General features: G+C 44.0%; 1 protein-coding gene across 1 annotated transcript in view; it reads right to left on the reverse strand.

Annotated features, from left to right (window-relative positions):
- Window positions 1–13,057: 13,057 nt before the first annotated feature.
- LOC119954889 (aldo-keto reductase family 1 member B1-like) overlaps window positions 13,058–22,790 on the reverse strand; it is a 42,252-nt gene continuing 32,519 nt past the window's right edge. The window contains exons 8-10 of the mRNA XM_038780514.1: window positions 18,687–18,770; window positions 17,557–17,639; window positions 13,058–13,385 (exon numbers count right to left, since the gene is read on the reverse strand). Of these exons, the coding sequence (XP_038636442.1) occupies window positions 13,343–13,385; window positions 17,557–17,639; window positions 18,687–18,770 (210 nt within the window). The 3' untranslated portion in view covers window positions 13,058–13,342. The remainder of the gene's footprint in view (window positions 13,386–17,556; window positions 17,640–18,686; window positions 18,771–22,790) is intronic.

A 22,790-nucleotide genomic window follows, 5' to 3' on the forward strand; every position in this document is an offset into this window, starting at 1 on the left:
GTGAAAACAATCCTAGTTTATTTAACCTCCCCTCATAGGCAAAACCCTCGCTACCAGGCAACATCCTGGTGAACCTTCTTTACACTCTCTCCAAACCTTCCAAGTCCTTCTGATAATGTGATGACCAGAACTGCACGCAATACCCCACATGGAGCCGAATTAAGGTTTTATACAGCTGCAACATGATTTCCCAACTCTTGTACTCAATGACCCGGCTGATGAATGCAATCATGCCGTTGCCTTCTTGATTAATAATGGGATCAGGGGTTATGGGGAGAAGGCAGGAGAATGGGGATGAGAAAAATATCAGCCATGATTGAATGGCGGAGCAGACTCAATGGACCAAGTGGCCTAATTCTGCCCGTATGTCTTATGGTCTTATGGTCTTCTTATTCATTTTGGCCATCTGTGTTGCCACTTTTAAGGAACTGTGCCTGCACGGCCAGATCCCTGTGGGTGTTAATGTTCCTAAGGGATCTGCTATTTACAGTTTAATTCATACCTAAATTTGATTCTCCAAAATGCATCATCTCGCATTCATACGGATGAAACTCCATCTGCCATTTCCATCTGCCCATGTCTGCAATCTATCTATATCCTGCACCGAGGTACCAGCACTGATCACTGCGGAACACCACTAGCTAAAGATCTCCATTCAGAAAAACACCGCTGCTCTTGTCTTCTCTTAACAAGCCAGTATCCATTTAGCCAGACCACCCTGAATCCCCTGGGATTTTAGTTTTTGTTCCATAAACTATATCCACAGCCCTTGTCTCATCAAGTTTCTTTGTCACCTCTTCAAAAAGTTCAATCAAATTGGTGAGACATAACCTTCCCCAGACAAAACCATGCTGCCTGTCATTAACTAGTCCATTTTCCTTCAAATGTGCATATATCCTGTCCCTCAGCTTCTTTTCCAAAAGCTTCCCCACCACTAATGTCAGACTCACCGGCCTGTAATTTGCTGGATTGTCCCTGCTTCCTATCTTAAACAAGGGAATAACATTGGCTACATCTGTAGAACCTCGCCTCTGGTCAAAGAGGATGTGAACATATTTGTTAGGGCCTCAGCTATTTCTCCCTGTGCCTCCCGCAGCAACCTGGGACAGGTCCCATTTGGCCCCGGGGACTTGTCTACCTTTGTCAACACTTCCACTTTTGATGTATTATTTTTCTTCTTTTTAAATTTTTTTTAGAGTACCCAATTCATTTTTTCCAATTAAGGGGCAATTTTAGCATACCCAATCCACCTAGCCTGCACATCTTTGGGTTGTGGGAGCGAAACCCACGCAAACACGGGGAGAATGTGCAAACTCCACATGGACAATGATACAGAGCCGGGATCGAACCTGGGACCTCGGTGCCGTGAGGCAACAGTGCTACTCACTGCGCCACCATGATGCCACCCTCCTTTGATATATTAACATTCTCAAGAGAGTTCACACACCTATCCCTGACTTCAATATCATTCACCTCTGGTGAATACCGAGACAAAGTACTCATTAAGGATTTCACCCACTTCCTGTGATTTCACGCATAACTTCCCTCCATTGTCCTCAAGTGGGCCTACTCTTTCTTTTGCTACCCTCTTGCTCCTAACATATGCATTGAGATTCTCCTTGACCATGTTTGCTAAAGACATTTCATGTCCCCTTTTAGCCCTCCTAATTCTACATTGAAGTTCCTTCCTACTTTCCTAGTTTTTAGATGCATAGATGCCTAGATGCTCCCTTTTTCCTTTTGACTAAGCTTACAATGTCCCTTGTCATCCATGGTTCCTGAATCCTGCCATTTCTATCCTTAATTTTTATGGGAACATGCCCGTCCTCCATTTCAATCAACTGGTCTTTAAAAGCCTCCCACATGTCACACGGGATTTCCCAATCCACATTTCCAAGTACCTGTCTAATTTGGATGTAATTGGCCCTCGCCCAATTAAGGACCTTCACCCCGCGGGCCACTCTTGTCCTTATCCATGACTCCTCAAAGCCTTATGGAATTATGGTCGTTAAGCCCAACATGCTCCCCCATTGAAACATCAATCACCTGGCCTGGCTCATTCCCCAATACCAAATCTAGTATGGCCTCCTTCCTGGTTGGATTGCCAACATACTGTATCAAAAAGCTCGCCTGGACATATCTAACAAATTGCTCTCCATCTGAGCCTCTGGCTGTAAGGGTTTCCCAGTCAATGAAATGAAAATCGCTTATTGTCACGAGTAGATTTCAATGAAGTTACTGTGAAAAGCCCCTAGTTGCTACATTCCGGCACCTGTTCGGGGAGGCTGTTACGGGAATCGAACGGTGCTGCTGGCCTGCTTGGTCTGCTTTCAAAGCCAGCGATTTAGCCCAGTGTGCTAATATGGGGAGGTTAAAATTGCCCAGAACAACTACCCTGCTAGTTTCTCACTATTTCAGTATCTGACGACACAACTGCTCTGTCTCCTGCGGGCTATAGTACACTCCCACCATTTTGATTTCTCCCTTCTTATTTCTGGGCTCCACCCATAATTCCTCACTATAAGATCCCTCCAATGTGTCCTCCCTCAACAGAGCTGTGGTCTGCTCCCTATTCAGCAATGCACCTCTTTTTGTTTTCCTTTCTGTCCAGTCAAAAACAACGCAACCAGGAACTTGACTGATTCTTTTAATAAAACAGGAACTGATGGTGGGTGGAGCACATCAAGCAGAAGAATGGCTTCATCACCAATTGGTTGTTGATAGACTGGAGCTGGGACATTTCCACCTCCGAGACAGGTAAACCTGCCCTGGGAGGTGCCAGAAAATCAGAGGCTGGCATCTCACCAGTATCAGCATGGCTATTGAGAGCCCAGCTCTAGTCTGGAAACTTGCCCTTTGTCGTACTTGGGAATAGTAACCATAAGAAATAGGAACAGGAGTAGGCCATTCAGCCCCTCGCGTCTGCTCTGCTATTAAATAGGATCATGGCTGATCCAACATTCCTCATGTCCATTTTCCTGCCCTTTCCCCATAACCCTTGATCCCCTTACTGATCCCCTTACTGATCAAGAATCTATCTAATCAGCCTTAAATGTACACAAGGACTCTACCCCACAGCTTTCTGTGGCAAGGAGTTCCAAAGAATCACTACCCTCTGAGAGAAGAAATTCCTCTTCATCTCAGTCTTCAATGGACACCCCTTTATTCTGAGACCATGCCCTTTGGTCCTAGACTCTCCCATGAAGTGAAACATCCTCTCAGCATTTATCCTGCCAAACCCCTTAAGAATACTATAGGGGTGATTCTCCAAACCCGCGCCGGGCCAGAGAATCATCGCAACTGGGACACGACGACCCGATGCCAGCGCGTGATTCTCCAAGGTGCGGAGAATCGGCACCATTTGTGCCGGCGCGTTTGGAATCGACGAGGCCGCCTATTCTCCAGCCCACATGGGCTGAGCGGCCGCGCGGATAAGACAGAGTCCTGCCGGCGCCGTTCACCCCTGGTCGCTGCCGGCAGGAACTCTGTCAGGGGGCGGGCTGTGGGCGGGGGGGGGGGGGGGGGGGGTGGGTGGGGGGCTCCTTCAGCAGGGGGGCCTCCGATGGGGTCTGGCCAGTGATCGGGGCCCACCGATCGGTAGGCTGACCTCTGCCCCCTGGGCCTACTTCCCTGCGCGGCCTGCCCCTGAACACCGATGCCATGTGGCGTCGGGACCGGCGCGCTAAAGAAGTCCCCCGTGCATGCGCGGGTTGGTGTGGCGCCCATTTGGCACCGGGAAAGGAGGCTGGAGCAGAGTGAACCGCTCCAGTGCCATGCTGTGGGGGACAGAATAGGTCGTACCCGGGCCCGGTTCATGCCGTTGTGGAACGTGACGGTGTTCATGATGGCGCGAACGCTTGGGATCCATTTGGAGAATCATCCCCTATATGTCTTTCCTGCATGTATATCCTATCAATTCTGGAGCTCCAGTACTCTCAGCCAGGATTCACCGGGCAAGTATTTACAAGCAAGCTCCATGACCATTGAGAGCGATAAAGGAGGTAAGTAAACTTTCAAAACTTTTCGGGCTTGCTGTGTGTTGTATTCTGGACCTCAGGGATAGCGGGGAAGGACTTTCTGGCAAGTGTGTGAATTCAGGGTGTCCCCCATTGTTGCTACATAATCATTTAAGCCCATCTCAGCTGCAATTTATAAGAACATAAGAACATAACATAAGAACTAGGAGCAGGAGTAGGCCATCTGGCCCCTCGAGCCTGCTCCGCCATTCAATGAGATCATGGCTGATCTTTTGTGGACTCAGCTCCACTTTCCGGCCCGAACACCATAACCCTTAATCCCTTTATTCTTCAAAAAACTATCTATCTTTACCTTAAAAACATTTAATGAAGGAGCCTCAACTGCTTCACTGGGCAAGGAATTCCACAGATTCACAGCCTTTTGGGTGAAGAAGTTCCTCCTAAACTCAGTCCTAAATCTACTTCCCCTTATTTTGAGGCTATGCCCCCTAGTTCTGCTTTCACCCGCCAGTGGAAACAACCTGCCCGCATCTATCCTATCTATTCCCTTCATAATTTTTAATGTTTCTATAAGATCCCCCCTCATCCTTCTAAATTCCAACGAGTACAGTCCCAGTCTACTCAACCTCTCCTCGTAATCCAAACCCCTCAGCTCTGGGATTAACCTCGTGAATCTCCTCTGCACACCCACCAGTGCCAGTACGTCCTTTCTCAAGTAAGGAGACCAAAACTGAACACAATACTCCAGGTGTGGCCTCACTAACATCTTATACAATTGCAGCATAACCTCCCTAGTCTTAAAATCCATCCCTCCAGCAATGAAGGACAAAATTCCATTTGCCTTCTTAATCACCTGTTGCACCTGTCAACCAACCTTCTGTGACTCATGCACTAGCACACCCAGGTCTCTCTGCACAGCAGCATGCTTTAATATTTTATTGTTTAAATAATAATCCCGTTTGCTGTTATTCCTACCAAAATGGATAACCTCACATTTGTCAATATTGTATTCCATTTGCCAGACCCTAGCCCATTCACTTAACCTATCCAAATCCCTCTGCAGACTTCCAGTATCCTCTGCACTTTTCGCTTTACCACTCATCTTAGTGTCATCTGCAAACTTGGACACATTGCCCTTGGTCCCCAACTCCAAATCATCTATGTAAATTGTGAACAATTGTGGGACCAACACGGATTCCTGAGGGACACCACTACTGATTGCCAACCAGAGAAACACCCATTAATCCCCACTCTTTGCTTTCTATTAATTAACCAATCCTCTATCCATGCTACTACTTTACCCTTAATGCCATGCATCTTTATCTTATGCAGCAGCCTTTTGTGTGGCACCTTGTCAAAAGCTTTCTGGAAATCCAGATATACCACATTCATTGGCTCCCCGTTATCCACGGCTCCGAGCTGTTGAGACTGCTGACAGTAACCTACAAATGCTCTAAGGGCTTCTGGCCATGTGGCAACCCACCCAGCCTGCCCATCTGGAAACCATCATACCCCAGCAGTATCATCAAGGGGATGAGCATGGCCAAGCTCAATCACCAGCCTACCAGTTGTTGGCACTCCTCAGAGGAGCAGCCCCACAGCATTCAAGGTAATTCTCATATTGCTGACATTTTGTGCCTCTCTCCCTATGCGAGAGAGATACAGAGAATAGTAGAACAGTACAGCACAGAACAGGCCCTTCGGCCCTCGATGTTGTGCCGAGCCATGATCACCCTACTCAAACCCACGTATCCACCCTATACCCATAACCCAACAACTCCCCCCCCTATATTTGCCTATGGACTCAAGTCTATGTTGTGGGACTTCAACCCACAAGCTATTGATGTGGCGGAGAGAGTGCAGGCACTGAGTTCTGGTGGATACTGTAGAACATGCTGGCCGACACGCAGCAGAGAAAGCCCCCTGGGTTCACATTACGTTGAATTAGAACAAAGAACAAAGAAAAGTACAGCACAGGAAGAGGCCCGACTAAACGACAATCTCTAACACTTCCGGTGTCCGTATCCCTCTATTCACATCATCTTCATGTATTTGTCACGATGCCCCTTAAGTCACTATCGTCCCTGCTTCCACCACCTCCTCCAGCAGCGAGTTCCAGGCACCCACTACCCTCTGTGTAAAAAACTTGCCTCATACATCTACTCTAAACCTTGCCCCTCGCACCTTAAACCTATGCCCCCAAGTAATTGACCCCTCTACCCTGGGAAAAGCCTCTGACTATCCACTCTGTCTATGACCCTCATAATTTTGTAGACCTCTATCAGGTTGCCCCTCAACCTCCGTCGTTCCAGTGAGGACAAACGAGTTTATTCAACCACTCCTCATAGCTAATGCCCTCCATACCAGGCAGCATCCTGGTAAATCTCTTCTGCACCCTCTCTAAAGCCTCCACATCTTTCTGGTAGTGTGGTGACCAGAATTGAATACAAGACTCCAAGTGTGGCCTAACTAAGGTTCTATACAGCAGCAACATGACTTGCCAATTCTTATACTCAATGCCCCGGCCAATGAAGGCAAGCATGCTGTATACCTTCTTGACTACCTTCTCCACCTGTGTTTTCCCTTTCAGTGATCTGTGGACCTGTATACCTAGATCTCTCTGACTTTCAATACTCTTGAGGGTTCTACCATTCACTGTATATTCCCTCCCTGCATTAGACCTTCCAAAATGCATTACCTCACATTTGTCTGGATTAAACTCCATCTGCCATCTCTCCGCCCAAGTCTCCAAATGATCTAATTGTGAGATGATTCATCATCGCCATTCTCTGAGAGAGGGCAGGCTCATCGTGAAAACATGATTGCCTGGGATTTTCACTCAAATCTCCTGTGCTCTGTGGGAAATTGCTCAAACATAATGTACACTAGTTCTTATAGCCATCGGGTATTTAGAGCAGTGGTAACTCCCTCACTATGTGCATGTGTGGGCAATTCACTAATATCGCACACATGGCCTCTGGCAATCCCAGCAAAGCCCAAACTTGTCCTTCATTGCTCAACAGTAGGATGTGATCCCAAACAAGAATCTGATTGATTCTTTTGAGAAAACAAGAACTCCATCAGTGTCATTGGGTACATTCTAGGCAGGAAGCCGATGGTACTGGATGAACTACCATTTCACATAGCACCTGAATAAATCAAGACACCAGCCATCAACCCAGTCCCATCAGGTTTGTTCTGTTAAAGTTGCACCCCCGGCAAAGACTCTCTAACTACTGAGAATAGTAATATTTGATCATTTATTCTTGGGTTAGTATATATTCCCCTAAACCAAGTTGTATTAAGGTCACAAAGACCAGCGTACAGTGTGGACCAGAATCATGCATTAGCCAGGCAAAATCCCTCGTTCTCTTTTTAAGGTCAACCACAAGACCATAAGACATGGGAGCAGAATTAGACCACTCGGCCCATCGAGTCTGCTTCTATTTCTGTTTGATGGCTGATATGTTTCTCATTCCATTTCTCCTGCATTCTCCACGTAACCCCTGATACCCCATGATTATTGTAATATTGTAATATTACCTTTCTTATGTGCCTTTTCTATCTCCTGATTTATTTTCTGTCCCAGATTCTGACTACTGCTAGGCGAACTGTACATAACTTTTTTCCTTTGTAATTCCTCAACTTATAGAAACAGATTCTGTACGCTTCTTGCTGTTGATTTAATTTCATTCCTTACCAACAATGCAACCCCTCCCCTTTTGCCCATCTGCCTGTCCTTTCGATAGGACATATATCCTTTTAGATCCCAGCCCTGATCCCCTTGCATCCACATCTCTGTGATGCTCACAACATTGTACCGGCCAATTTCAATCTGCGCAACAAGGTCATTCACCTTGTTTGGTATACCGCGCATACAATCGTATACAACCCAGGAATATATCCCCTCGGAGATGGTCCATTCATTCCCAGAATTCTTAAATCATTTTCAAATATCTGCATGACCATTAACCAGTCGGTAACTTTCCTCTCATAGACAAGAATTAGCTAATGCTAAATAAGGTCCTGAGAAGGTGGACGTGGAAAGCATGTTTCCTCTTGTGGGTGAGTCTGGACTGGGGGGACCCTGTTTTAAATTTAGGGGGTCTCCCTTTTAGGACAGAGATAAGGGGAATTTTTTTTTTCTCTCAGAGAATTGTGCGACTTTGAAACTGTCTGCCTCAGAAAAGTGAGGTCACTGGATAGTTTTAAGGCGAGGAAAGATAGATTCTTGTTAAACGAGGGAATAAAAGGTTATCGGGGGTAGATGGGATTGTGGAACTCGAAACACAAATAGATCAACCACGGTGGAGATAGTTCGAGGGGCCGAATGGCCTACATCTGCTCCTATTTTCTATTAAATGAAAATCGCTTATTGTCACAAGTAGGCTTCAAATGAAGTTACTGTGAAAAGCTCCTCGTCGCCACCTTCCAGCTCCTGAACATGGTACATGTTCATATGTACCATCAGTTAGAAATTATATCACTCTTTCATAAAGGTCAACTGCAGTACTTACAATCAAACAGAATTGATATTTAAATAGGATCACACGATAATTGCATCTTAATTTATCCTATGTCTCATTGTACATTCCAATTGTTCCTTAAATGATTCTGAGGGTTAACTGTTCCCCTCCCATTCAAATAATTATTTGACTTGTTGATCATTCTCTGAAGAGAGATATCCTGAGAAGTGCACGGAAATAATCTTCTCCCAGTTTAAATCTGTGTCCCTATTCTGTTCCCTTACGACAATAATACTCCAGATTAACCATTTATATCCAAATTACCATCTTATTTCAGTTTTCAAGAACAACTTTTTTCGTAATTGTAAATCCCATAGGAGTTGGTGGGGGGGAAGAGAGGTGAATTTCCTCTCTCCGGGTCTACGTTGGGTTGTGTTGTGGTTATGGCAGTGCAATGGAAGACTCCTCAGGAATTTGGCTCCTTCAGTGTCTCCCCATAGTCCACTGGTCACATGGCTCTTCAGGCACCATCTCCAGGAGGTCTCTCTTCTGTCTTGATGACCAATATTGGACACAATACTCAAGGTGGAGAGTAGTGTAGAACGTAGAACATACAGTGCAGAAGGAGGCCAATCGGCCCATCGAGTCTGCACCGACACACTTAAGCCCTCACTTCCACCTTATCCCTGTAACCCAATATAATGGGCAGGTCATGCCTAACTAATTTAGTGGAATTTTTTGAGGACATTACTAGTGCAGTAGATAACGGGGAGCTAATGGATGTGGTGTATCTGGATTTCCAGAAAGCTTTTGACAAGGTGCCACACAAAAGGTTGCTGCATAAGATAAAGATGCATGGCATTAAGGGTATAAAGTAGTAGCATGGATAGAGGATTGGTTAATTAATAGAAAGCAAAGAGTAGGGATTAATGGGTGTTTCTCTGGTTGGCAATCAGTAGCTAGTGGTGTCCCTCAGGATCAGTATTGGGCCCACAATTGTTCACAATGTACATAGATGATTTGGAGTTGGGGACCAAGGGCAATGTGTTCAAGTTTGCAGATGACACTAAGTTGAGTGGTAAAGCAAAAAGTGCAGAGGATACCGGAAGTCTGCAGAGGGATTTAGATAGTTTAAGTGAATGGGCTACCGTCGGGCAGATAGAATACAATGTTGACAAATGTGAGGTTATCCATTTTGGTAGGTATAACAGTAAAATGGATTATTATTTAAATGATAAAATATTAAAACATGCTGCTGTGCAGAGTGACCTGGGTGTTCCAGTGCATGAGTTGCAAAAAGCTGGTTTACAGGTGCAACAGGTGATTAAGAAGGCAAATGGAATTTCGTCCTTCATTGCTAGAGGGATGGAGTTCAAGACTAGGGATATTATGCTGCAATTGTATAAGGTGTTAGTGAGGCCACACCTGGAGTATTATGTTCAGTTTTGGTCTACTTACCTGAGAAAGGACGTACTGGCGCTGGACGGTGTTCAGAGGAGATTAGTTTAATCCTAGATTTGAGGGGGTTGGATTGAGAGGTTGAGTAGACTGGGACTGTATTCGTTGGAATTTAGAAGGATGCAAGGGATCTTATAGAAACATAAAATTATGAAGGGAATAAATAGGATAGATGCGGGCAGGTTGTTTCCATGGGCGAGTGAAAGCTGAACTAGGGGGCATAGCCTCAAAATAAGGTGAAGTAGATTTAGGACTGAGCTTAGGAGGAACCTCTTCACCCAAAGGGTTGTGAATCCATGGAATTCCCTGCCCAGTGAAGCAGTTGAGGCTCCTTCATTAAATGTTTTCAAAATAAAGATAGTTTTTTTGAAGAATAAAGGGTTGTGGTGTTCGGGCGGGGAAGTGGAGCTGAGTCCACAAAAGATCAGCCATGATCTCATTGAATGGTGGAGCAGGTTCGAGGGGCCAGATGACCTACTACTGCTCCTAGTTCTTACGTAAATTCCTGGAACCCAGGGATATAATATAGATAGCTGCAGAAATAGTGGATGTGCTGGCCATGATTTTCCAAAATTCCTGAGATTCAGGAATGGTCCCACTGGATTGGAGTTGCGCCATGTTACACCACTTTTCAAAAAAAGGAGGGAGGGAGAACACAGTGAACTACCCTAACATGAGTTGTTGGAAAAATGCTGGAATCGAATATTAAGAAAGTTTAATACACTAGAAGGCATGATTCGAACAAGTCAACATTGGTTTTACTAAAGGGAGATCCTGTCTGACAAATGTATTCATTTTCTGAGGTTGTATCTCATAGATAAATGGGGAACAGTAGTTGTGGTGTGTCTAAATTTCAGGAAGGCATTTGGTGAGGTGCCATGCAAAGGTTGATAGGCAACATAAGGGTTCACGGAATTGTGGGTTAAAGTATTCCCATGGGTAGAGAATTGGTTAAGGGAAGAGTGATAAGTGGAATATCGCAAGCATCAGTACTGGGGTCTCAGCTAGTTACAATTTATATTAATTACTGTTGCTTCTTTGAAGTCACGTATCAGTTTGCTGATAATAGCAAACTAGGTGGGAAGGTGATCTCATTTGTCATGACGATGGAGATAATGTCCACAATACCTTCAAATAAAAGCAAAATACTATGGATGCCAGGTGTTCTGTAGAAAGGTTTTTAAAACTAAAACGTTAATTGTTTTGCTCCACAGATGCTGCCAGATCTGCTGAGTTTTTCCAGCACTTTTACTTTAAATTACAAGTTTTTTTAAATGTACATACATGCCAAAAATGGCCAAACATGTAAATACTGGGAAAGTAAATTGCCCCGGTGTGGGTGATATTTATAGATTCCCTACAGTTTAGAACGGTGCCATTCAGCTCATCAAAACCAACTACTCACCTGCTGAATTTAGCACAACTGGAGCCACAAATGTCTGTAACGTTTCACCATCTACTCCTCACAGACAAGTCGAAGACCAATTCATATACATTTTTTGGAGTCAATTCTAATCTGTGTGAATGTATGTGCATGTGTTATTATTTTTCTCGCATTTATGGCTGATAAACCTACTCTTTCTTGCGCCTTTTAAAACAAAAATCTATTGGGACTGGGAAAGGTATCCAAAAGGGAAGGGATCCTTTTGAAGTATTCTTCTAACCGAGGGAGTTGAATAAAGAAAGTGAACCAGTTCATCTCCTCAGCTAGGGGCATAACAATTTGGAAATATCCCATCTGGAATTTAACAAATTGAGGGTTCTCATCTGGAATAACAAAGAGGCTTGATAGGGTGGATGCCAAGAGATTGTTTCCATGGGTTAGGAAATCTAAAATATGAGGACACAAGGTCAGGATAAGGGCAGCATGGTAGCATTGTGGATAGTACAATGGCTTCACAGCTCCAGGGTCCCAGGTTCGATTCCAGCTTGGGTCACTGTCTGTGCGGAGTCTGCACATCCTCCCCATGTGTGCGTGGGTTTCCTCCGGGTGCTCCGGTTTCCTCCCACAGTCCAAAGATGTGCAGGTTAGGTGGATTGGCCATGATAAATTGCCCTTAGTGTCCAAAATTGCCCTTAGTGTTGGGTGGGGTTACTGGGTTATGGGGATAGGGTGGAGGTGTTGACCTTGGTAGGGGTAGGGTGCTCTTTCCAAGAGCCGGTGCAGACTCGAATGGCCTCCTTCTGCACTGTAAATTCTATGGATTCTATGACTGAGGAGGTGGGTAGGTTTCTTCACTGAAAAGATTGTGAATCTTTTGAATTGTCTATCCCAGAAGGTTGTGGGTGTCCCATCATTGAATTTATTCAAGGCTAGGAAAGACTTCTCTGTCTTCGGAGTAAGGGATATGGGAAGCAGGTGGAAAAATGAAGTTGAAACATGAATTCAGTCACAATCTAGCTGAATAGCGGAGCAGGTTCGATTGGATGTGTGGTCTTTCTCACATCAGGAGTTAATTGTTCAAAGATCAAGTCAAAAATAATACTTATTATAGCCAATTTTCAGTTACATTAAATTCTGTATATCTAAAATCCCAAAGTTGGTTTCTGTTTTGACACTTGGCAAAAGTCTGCTCAATTTAATGCTAGCTTGGGGCCAACATTAAAACTCTATCTGAATTTTTGTTCATTGTTATTAAGCTCCCTTTATCAGTTTTTTTGCAATTAATCAAGCCCAGTAATAACATGCACAAGTAATAAAACACAAATCAAAAGATTTAATTACTCATGATTAGAAAAGGCCAGCTTTCCAAGCTGTTGTCCACAGCTGGAGCTGCACCCGCTAAACATGCAGGCCAGAAAATTTAGGGCAGTATGACTGCAATGGGTGGTACGGTAGCACAGTGGTTAGCATAGCACCAGGGACCTAGGTTTGATTCCCGTGTCACTGTCTGTGCAGAATCTGCACGTTCTCCCAGTGTCTGTGTAGGTTTTCTCCGGGTGCTTCAGTTTCCTCTCTCAAGTCATGCTTGTTAGATAAATTGGACATTTTGAATTCTCCCTCAGTGGACCAGAACAGGCGCCAGAGTGTAGTGGCTAGCTGATTTTCACAGTAACTTAATTGCAGTGTCAATGTAAGCCTACTTGTGAAAATAAGAATTTTTAAAAAAATTCCTAATTTGCACAGCAAAATAATGAGGCATTCCACCAGAAAAGTAAAATTACCCTTAAAAATATTTATTTGCATCATGGACATAATAAGAAAAGTCAAGTAGCTTCTGAGATATATCACAAATTGTTAACAGAAATGCGTTTCAGTTGTTCATCAGGGACATAATCAGAAAAGTCACAAAGCTTCCAAAATATACTGCCATATAGCTAAAAAGGAGTGTTTAAGTTGTTTCAAGAAGCATGAGATTAATTCTGCTGTGTAAGCCTACAAATAGAGAAGCCACAAATCTTCAAAATACATGGCCAGGATGTCTCACTTGAAGTACAGGTTTAAACTGCTTCTTTGAATGGGTAGTCCTTGTGCTTAATGCACCTAAAATATATAAAAAGAGAAGAAAGTTAGAGATTAGGTCTAACAATTCAAGAAAAGAATAAAATGCATTCATGCCAAGGGGATTTTGCTTACAATGTGAATATGCATTACACTTAGAACTTGCCACAACACTTTAATAGGTTTTTGTGCCAGAGGTTGCTGTCTGTCAACCATCCAAGTGTCTTCTCAGGGCACCAGGGGCTGAACATGATAAGAAATGGATCTTCTTACCTAATCATACTGAAGAACTAGGAAGTTATAGTTGCAATAATACATCAGGTTCATCAGGTAAAATAAAGACAAGGTGGGATTAAGAGAGAAACGGTAGAGATAAGAAGAAACACTTTGAAAATATTTCCATTCTTTTAAAATGCCAATCTGAAGGGATGATGTTCCACATTCATACTGAAAATTAATCTTTAGGAAGAGACATTGCTTGGCAATGACAGAGACACATCACGCTGTTGAAAGGGTACTTGCACCAAATTTTAACTTGGAGTGAATTTAGTACCTATATATCAGCCAAGTATGGTCACTTTACATATTAAATGCATTTAAATAGTTAACGGACAGGAAGCAAAGAGTAGGAATAAGTGAAGCATTCTGGGCAGTCTCTGATGACTGGAGCGCAGAAGGGATTCAGTTATTTTTAATCTACTTTTTTTTCCATAGCATGTGGGGGTTACAGTAAAGGCCAGCATTTGTTGCCCATCCCTAATCGCCTTTGAGAAATGGTGATGAGCCACCACTTGAACTGCTGCAGTCTTTCTGCAAAGACTTGCTCAATTTGGGCTTAGAAGGTGGTTTCCGTTGTAACTTTCCGGTGCGTCTATGGTATGTTCATTACTGGGGTCATCAGCCAGTCCGAGAATCCCAGGAGACAACTGCTGAGGCTGGCTTTCGGAAAGAATTGCTGGAGAACCTTAGATTTCCAAAGGGTGACTGCATTATGACAGCCCCTCGAAAACCTGGCATACACTTGAATGATCCTCTTGTGGTGGTAACATACTGGATAGATGCACATTAAAGGTGTGGATTCTCTTCTGATTGACAGACTGTTCCTATAGCAGCCTGACTGCTGCATTAGGTGCATTTTATAATGCTCTGGTCCCATAGAAATCCTGCAATAGAGATAAAGCCAAGAGCCATCTGGCGTTGATTGGCCACATCTGTCTCATAGTTAAAGTTATTGAAGGGTAACCTGGTTGATGCAGATTGCAAAATTGAACATATTTCAGCAGAGTCCTAGAATATAGAAGCATAGAAAATTTATGGGATAGAAAGATACCAATTTGGCTCGCTCTCAATTGCCTTGCATCAGTTTGAGAGATTCCCCATCATACTTGCAATCTCTCCAAGGAAAAGTGAAAACAGGCATCACAATTGATGAGCTAAGGGCAAAGTTAAGAGGTAAGCTTCCTTTAATCTATTAACATTTCCCAGTAAGTTATGGATAGATCTTCCCGCTGAGTTTAAAAAAAACATTTTGAATAATTTCTCTAAATATTTCCAATTCTTTACTTGTTGCCATACCTTTCAGTTTATTTACCCAATCTGCTTTAGCCAGCTCTCCTCACACTGAGATAATTGGTTTTGTTTAGATTTAAGATCCTTGCTTTAGGCTGGTATATGTCAGTTTCAAACTTTCAATTGTGATATGATCATTATCTTTTGCTATGACATTACTAATTAACCAGCTTCATTACACAATTAAAGTAACTTTCTCCCTATTATCCTTGGACCTATCTCAAAAAACATCCTGCAACTCATCACAATGGTCACTTTGCACCAATTTAATTCATATGAAGCACCAATTTGATTCTACCTGGAGATTCACGGCCTCCACAGTTATCACATTGTCTTTGGAACAAACTTTTTATTTATATATGCTGTCCAATTGCATAATTACTGTTAGGAGGACTATAAGCTATTCTGACCGGTGTTTTGTGACCTTTGTTATTCCAAATTACCAGCCAAACTAATTCTTCTATATAAATCAGGATAAAGATCCTGGTTTTTCAAAAACTACTTTCTGATACCATCCTTCTTTATTAAGGTTACTGTCACATTCCCCATTCTGCCTGTTTTTTTGAAATAGAGAATATTTATTTCCCAACTGTGGTCACCTTCCAACCACCTGATTGGAATCCAATCACCTGACTGATGGTGATTAAGCCCATTTGTGCCCCAGTTTTTCTACTTGGTTACAAATTCAGGTAAAAATAAACTTTTTTTGGAACAATTCTTTGCAGTATCTCATTTGCACTTTTACCGTTAAAGTCTAGCATCTGGAACAGAGTTTATCAAAATTGCTAAGCTTTTCTTATTAGATTTCTAAATTTCTCTTCATCTGACCCTTTTCTCCTCACTTTTTAAGTTTAAAATCTTATCCACAGTCGTAGTTATACATTTTGCCTGGATGCGGATCCCAGCGCATTTTACTTCGAGCCTATCTAATGGAACAGCTCAATTTTTCCAGGTACAGGTGCTTTTAAATGGAGCCTATCCCAATGGAACCGCTCCATTTGGCCAAGTACAGGTACCAGTGAATTGAGGCCCCATCTTCCCACATCATTATTTCTCCAATTCTTTTGACCCAATGCCAATTTGTATCTGGCTCAGGCAGCAATCCAGAGTTTACTATCCCTGAGTCACTGCTCATCAATTTAGTATCAGGTTTCTCAAAGTCCCTCCAAGAATTTCATTCTTAGTCTGTTCCTGTCATTGGTTCAATAATGAATCACAATAATTGGATCCTCCCCTTTCAGATTGTTCTCCAGCTACAAAGAGGTGCCCAGAGCCTAGTCACCAGGCAGACACCGCAGCCTTCCAAACTCCCGTTTCAGGAAATATTTATTCAACCTGACTCTACTGTACTGTCCCCAGCACTCAACATTCATTTTCATTCTTCTTGCTTGAATGGCTTCCTGCATGTTGATGCTATGGCCAGTTTACCCATCCATTCTTGTATTCTTGCTCTCAGAGATCATAGAATTTACAGTACAGTACTGAAGGAGGCCATTCGGCCCATCGAGTCTGCAAGGCCCATGGAAAGATCACCCTATCTCAGCCCACACCTCCACCCTATCCTCGTAACCCGGTAACCCCATCTAACCTTTTTGGACACTAAGGGCAATTTATCATGGCCAATTCACCTAACCCGCACATCTTTGGACTGTGGGAGGAAACCGGAGCAACCAAAGGAAACCCATGCAGACACGGGGAGAACATACAGACTTCGCACAGACAGTGACCAACCCGGGAATTGAACCTGGGACCCTGGAGCTATGTAGCGACTGTGCTAACCACTGTGCTACCGTGCCACTCTCATCCAGACAGGTAGTACCTTATTAGTTAAAGTCATGGGCTGAGGCTCCTCCTTCACACCCTGATCTCCATACCTACCTGACGTAATTACACTCTCCTGTCCCTGATCATTGTCCAACTTTAATGTTCTACTCAACCTAAAATGAGATGACCGTTTGCAGAACACAGAATCCACGTAACTCTTCCTCCTCCCTTCCTGATGCCCTGCAATATCTGCAGCTCAGACTTCAGCTCAACAACTCTGCTTTGTAGTTCTTCAGCTACAAACACTAAAATCCAGATTGATAACTGTTCAGAATCCCAATGCTCTCAATAAACGTCCACATATTACGGTTATGGCCCTAACCTGACCTGCCATTCTATCTTATTTATCTGATTAGCTAATTAGTTAACAAGAAAGCCAATTTGCTACTGGATAAAAGCAAATTACTGCAGATGCTGGAATCTGAAACGAAAGAGAAAATGCTGGAAAATCTCAGCAAGTCTGGCAGCATCTGTAGGGAGAGAAAAGAGCTAACATTTCGAGTCCGATGACAAAGCTTTGTCAAAGAGTCATTGGACTCGAAAAGTTAGCTCTTTTCTCTCCCTACAGATGCTGCCAGACTTGCTGAGATTTTTCAGCATTTTCTCTTTCGAAGCCAATTTCCTAGCTGAGTGAAGAGGGAGGAACAATCATCGGCGACTGAAGATCAAATAAATAAAGCACCTTCTGATCAAGTTACTGACTTTATCACGGATTATGAAACATCCAGTTCTGCAAATCATTGCACACCACACTCATAGCAATGCAAAGATTGCATCAAAAATAATTATGAGAATATACCACTTGTCAATGGCAACTCACCAAGGCATTGGGCAGCATCGCCAGTTCTTGTTGAATGAGAGGATAGTCTTCATTTCATCATCACTCAACTTAAAATTAAAAACCTGCATGAAGCACAAAGCTAATTTTATAAATGGGACACAAAGCCTATGGAAATGTGGTGAAGTACCACACTACTAATACTATTACACAACGGCACACGGAAAGAATCTTTTAATTGGTAGCCCATTAAAAAAAATCTTCAGACATACCAGTAAAGCTAGTGAGTAATGATGGCACCTTGGTCTTCAACACAGGGATCCCAAGATGGCCAGTTTTCTTTCAAAAGTTTTTTTAAAAACATCCCAAAATTCTCCCATCTTCAATAAAATTAACTCTGGTACAGAATTAAGAAATTCAAAGTGCAAACATATCAACATTCAGCCATTCAGCCCTCTAGCTGCTCTGATAAGGTCATGGTGGATTTGATTTTGGGCGCAAACTATCCTATCTAACCCCTTGTCTCTCTTGCCAGACAAGGCAATCAATCTAACTGAGCCTTGCCTAGACTGCTTTCTGGGCAAGAGAATTCCACAGATTAATGATCCTCAGGAGAAAAAAATTATTTTTATCTCAGTCTTAATGGAAGACTCTTAACTTTTGAAGTGTAGTCCCTAGTTCTAGTTTTCCAGGGGAGACATCTTTCAGCATTCACCTTATTCAAGTCCTCTCAGGATCTATAGGGTTCAACAAGATCAGCTGTCAATCTTAACACCAACAGATACAGGTCCAATTCTTCCTCATAAGAAAACCTCGATTGCAATAATCAGTCAAGTGAACCCTCTCTGTACTGCTTTGAATGCAATTATATCCTAAGTAAGGAGTAGGTGCTGACCCAACAAATCTCTGTCCCTTGCCTTGACCATGTCCCTGACCTTCCTCTTTCTCCACCAAACCTCCCAACAGCATAAAACCATTTTTCTCCACCAGTCCCCCACACAACACAAAAACAATCATATTCCTGCCTCTCGTCAATTCCAAAGAGGAGTTATGTTGGACTTGAAACGCTAACTGCTTCTCTTCACAGATGCTGCCAGAACTTTTTGTTTTTATACCAATACCTCTGCATCCAGTGTGCCATAGGACTCTCCCCACACCAAAGGTTCACCTACCTTAAAATTTTCCTGAATACGTTTTTTGGTAACAGATTTTGGGATTACAGTCAGACCCCTCTGAATTTGGAAACGGATCAAGACCTGAAAGAAAAGACCCATACAATTAGAACAAATACATCACAAACTGAAGAAGGATTTGGAGGTTTTTAAATTGGTAGCTTACTGCAAGGGGCCATTGCTACTGGGGTGAAACACTGACCACCTGAGAAAGTGGGCGAGCCTTCTGCAGTAGAAGACGCAGCTGGCAAGCTTTCTGTACAAACTGATTTCTCCTGCTGAGGGAGGTGTGTATTTGTATCGAAGCCTCTTGAATTGAAAGTAATGCAGCACGTTGCTGAATAAAAATCTGAGCTTGGAAGATAAAACAATTAGAAAGAAAGTTGGTTATCTGGCCATTCAAGCCTGCTCTACCACTCAACAAAGTCATGGTTGATTTACTATCTCAACTCCAACTTTCCTCTGTCCTCATACCCCCAAATTCCTGTAGCACCCAAACATCCACAGTCCTATAATGATCATTGAGCAAGCACACCGAGTTCTCTGGTAGAAAATTCCAAAGATTCACAACTGTTTGAATGAAGACATTTCTCAACTCAGTCCCCAATAGCTGTCCTTTTGAGACTGTGACCCAGATAGCGCAGTCAGGGGAACCATCCACCCACCATCTACCCAAAGAATTTGCGAATTTTGAATTCATAGAATTTTATCATGGAATTTACAGTGCAGAAGGAGGCCACAGCCCATTGAGACTGCACCGGCCCTTTTGGAAAGAGCACCCTACCCAAGCCCACACTTCCACCCCATCTCCGTAACCCCACCCAATCTTTTTGGACACTAAGGACAATTTAGCATGGCCTCCTATCCTGCACATCTTTGGGCTGTGGGAGGAAACCGGAGCACCCGGAGGAAACCCACGCAGACATGGGGAGAACGTGCAGACTCCGCACAGACAGTGAGCCAAGCTGGGAATCAAACCTGGGACCCTGGAGCTGTGAAGCAACTGTGCTACCGTGCCCCCCCTTCCCAAAGCTCAGTTTTGACAATGGGTCATCTGGACTCTAAACGTTAGTTCTTTTCTCGCCCTATAGATGCTGCCAGATTGCTGGTTTTCCAGCATTTTCTCTTTTAGCTTCAGATTCCAGCATCCGCAGTAATTTACTTTATGAAATCCAGGATAATCAGTCTACATTTGTAGAACAATCTTCTCAGCTCAGTCCTTTGTAGATTACTGCAACAAACCACAGTAGCATTGTAAACCCCAGAAAATGTATTACAAGCACTTGAAACATTGGTTAATTTTCTTGCAATAATGTTAAGAGCAATTACTTTATATAATGCAGATTGCACTTAAACTGGAGGGGCACCAATATCCTGGGTGGGCGGTTTGAAAGAGCTCTTTGAGAGGGTTTAAACTAGTTTGGCAGGGGTATGGGAACCAGAGCTATGGATCAGAGGATAGGGTAGGCGTTGAACAAGCAGAAATCGTATGCAGCGAGTCTGTGAGGAAGGATGGACAGTTGATAGGGCAAAGTTGCACTCAGTGGAATGGGTTAAAGTATGTCTGTTTCAATGCAAGGAGTGTCAGAACTAAGGGAGATGAACTTAGAGCATGGAACTACGATGTTATGGCCATTACGGAGACATGGATTTCATAGGGGCAGGAATGGTTGCTGGATGTTCTGGGGTTTAGATGTTTTAAGAAGAATAGGGAGGGAGGTAAAAGAGGAGGGGGATAGGCACTGTTGATTAGAGAGTGTATCACAGCTGCAGAAAAGGAGTTAATCGAGGAGGGTTTGTCTACTGAGTCAGTATGGGTGGAAGTCAGAAACAAGAAAGGAGCAGTCACTTTATTGGGAGTTTTCTACAGAAGTAGCAGAAGAGAGATGGAAGAACAGATTGGGTGGCAGATCTTGGAAAGGTGCAGAAGTAACAGAGTTACTTCCCTAATATTGACTGTAACCTCATTAGTGCAGATGGTTTGGATGGAGCAGATTTTGTCAGGTGTGTACAGGAAGGATTCCCGACTCAATATATAGATAGGCCGACTAGGGGGGAGGCCATATTGAATTTGGTGCCTGGCAATGAACCAGGCCAGGTGTCAGATGTCTTGGTGGGAGAGCATTTTGGTGACAGTGACCACAAATCCTTAACCTTTACCATAGTCATGGAGAGGGATAGGAACATACAGTATCGGAAGGTATTTAATTGGGGGAGGGGAAATTATACTGCTATTGAACAGGAGCTGAGGAGCATAAAGTGGGAACAGTTGTTCTTGGGGAAATGCACAACAGTGGGGGTTCTTTCAGGAGCACTTGCTGCGAGTGCTGGAAAGTTTTGTCCCATTGAGACGAGGAAGGAATGGTAAGGTGAAGGAGCCTTGGATGACAAGAGAAGTGGAGCTTTTAGTCAAGAGGAAGAAGGGGACTTACGTAAGGTTGAGGAAGCAAGGATCTGGAACGGCTCACGAGGCTTACAAGGCAGCCAAGAAGGAACTCAAAAATGGACTTAGGAGAGCCAGACAGAAAAATGCCTGACAGGAAGGATTAGGGTAAATCCCAAGGCGTTCTACGCTTACGTGAGAAATAAGAGGATGATGAAAGGAGGGCTGATCAGAGATAGTGGAGGGAACTTGTGCTAGAGTCTGAGAACATAGCACAGTGCAGAAGGAGGCCATTCGGCCCATCGAGTCTGCACCGATGAGGAGATGGGGAGGCCCTAAATGAATATTTTGCTTCAGTATTCACGAGGGACTTTGTTATTCATGAGAAAAGTGTGAGCCAGGTTAATAGACTTCAACAGGTTGATATTAAGAAGGAGAATGTGCTGGAAATTTTGAAAAGCATCAGGATAGATAAGTTTCCTAGGCGTGACGGTATAAACCAAAGGTTACTATGGGAAGGGAGGGAGGAGATTGCTGAGCTGTTGGCGATGACGGACTATATGGTCAATGGAAGAGTACTGGGAAAAATGTTTTTTTTTTAAACAAACAATTTTATTGAGGTAGTTTTTTGGCATTGTAAACAGTTAGACATCAACCGAAAGAAAGCAAAAAAGGCAAAAATGTGCAAACATCCACGTACATTCAATACTTCAATCATAACATACTGCACAAGCCCGCTCCTCTCCCACTGGCACTACCCGCCAATTTATCCCTCCTACTCTACTCTAACCCCCCCCCACTGCTGACGCTCGCTCTCCCGCAAAGAAGTCAATGAATCGTTGCCACCTTCGGGCAAACCCCTGTACAGATCACCTCAGGGCGAACTTAATTTTTTCCATACCCAGGAAACTCGACATGTCCGTAAGCCACAACTCAGTCTTCGGGGGCTTTGAGTCCCTCCATGCCAATAATATTCGTCGCCGGGCTATCAGGGAAGCAAAGGCCAAAACATCGGCCTCTTTCTCACCCTGGACTCCCGGGTCTTCCGAAACCCCAAAAATTGCCACCCCTGGACCCATCGCCACCCGGGACATGATCCCCGTAAATCCCTCCCAGTACCCCCTAAGCATCGGGCATGCCCAAAACATGTGTATGTGGTTCGCTGGTCCTCCTGCGCACCTAGCGAATTTGTCCTCTACCCCAAAGAATTTGCTCATCCGAGCCACCGTCATGTGGGCCCGGTGAACAACCTTAAATTGAATCAGGCCGAGCCTGGCACATGTTGCGGTCGAATTCACCCTACTCAGGGCATCTGCCCACATCCCGCCCTCCATTTCCCCGCCTAGCACCTCCTCCCATTTGAGTTTCAGTTCCTCCGTCTCGGACCCTTCCTCCTTCATGAGCACCTTATAAATATCAGAGACTATACCCTCCCCTCCTTCCCCCCTAGAGACTATTCTGTCTTGGATCCCCAATGGCGGGAGGCGTGGGAAGGATGGGACCTGTCTGCGGACAAAGTCCTGCAAGTGTGGGTACCTGAAATAATTTCCCCTTACCAGACCAAATTTCTCCTCCAAACTCCTCAAATTCGCAAAGCTCCCTTCCAGGAACATATCGCCCACCCGCCCCACCCCCGCCATGCCCGAAACCCCCCATCCATACTCCCGGGGGCAAACCGATGGTTGTCGCAGATTGGCGTTCTGACAGACGCCCCTCATCTC

The sequence above is a fragment of the Scyliorhinus canicula genome, chromosome 20, assembly GCF_902713615.1.
Source record: "Scyliorhinus canicula chromosome 20, sScyCan1.1, whole genome shotgun sequence".
Taxonomy (NCBI): Eukaryota; Metazoa; Chordata; class Chondrichthyes; order Carcharhiniformes; family Scyliorhinidae; genus Scyliorhinus; species Scyliorhinus canicula.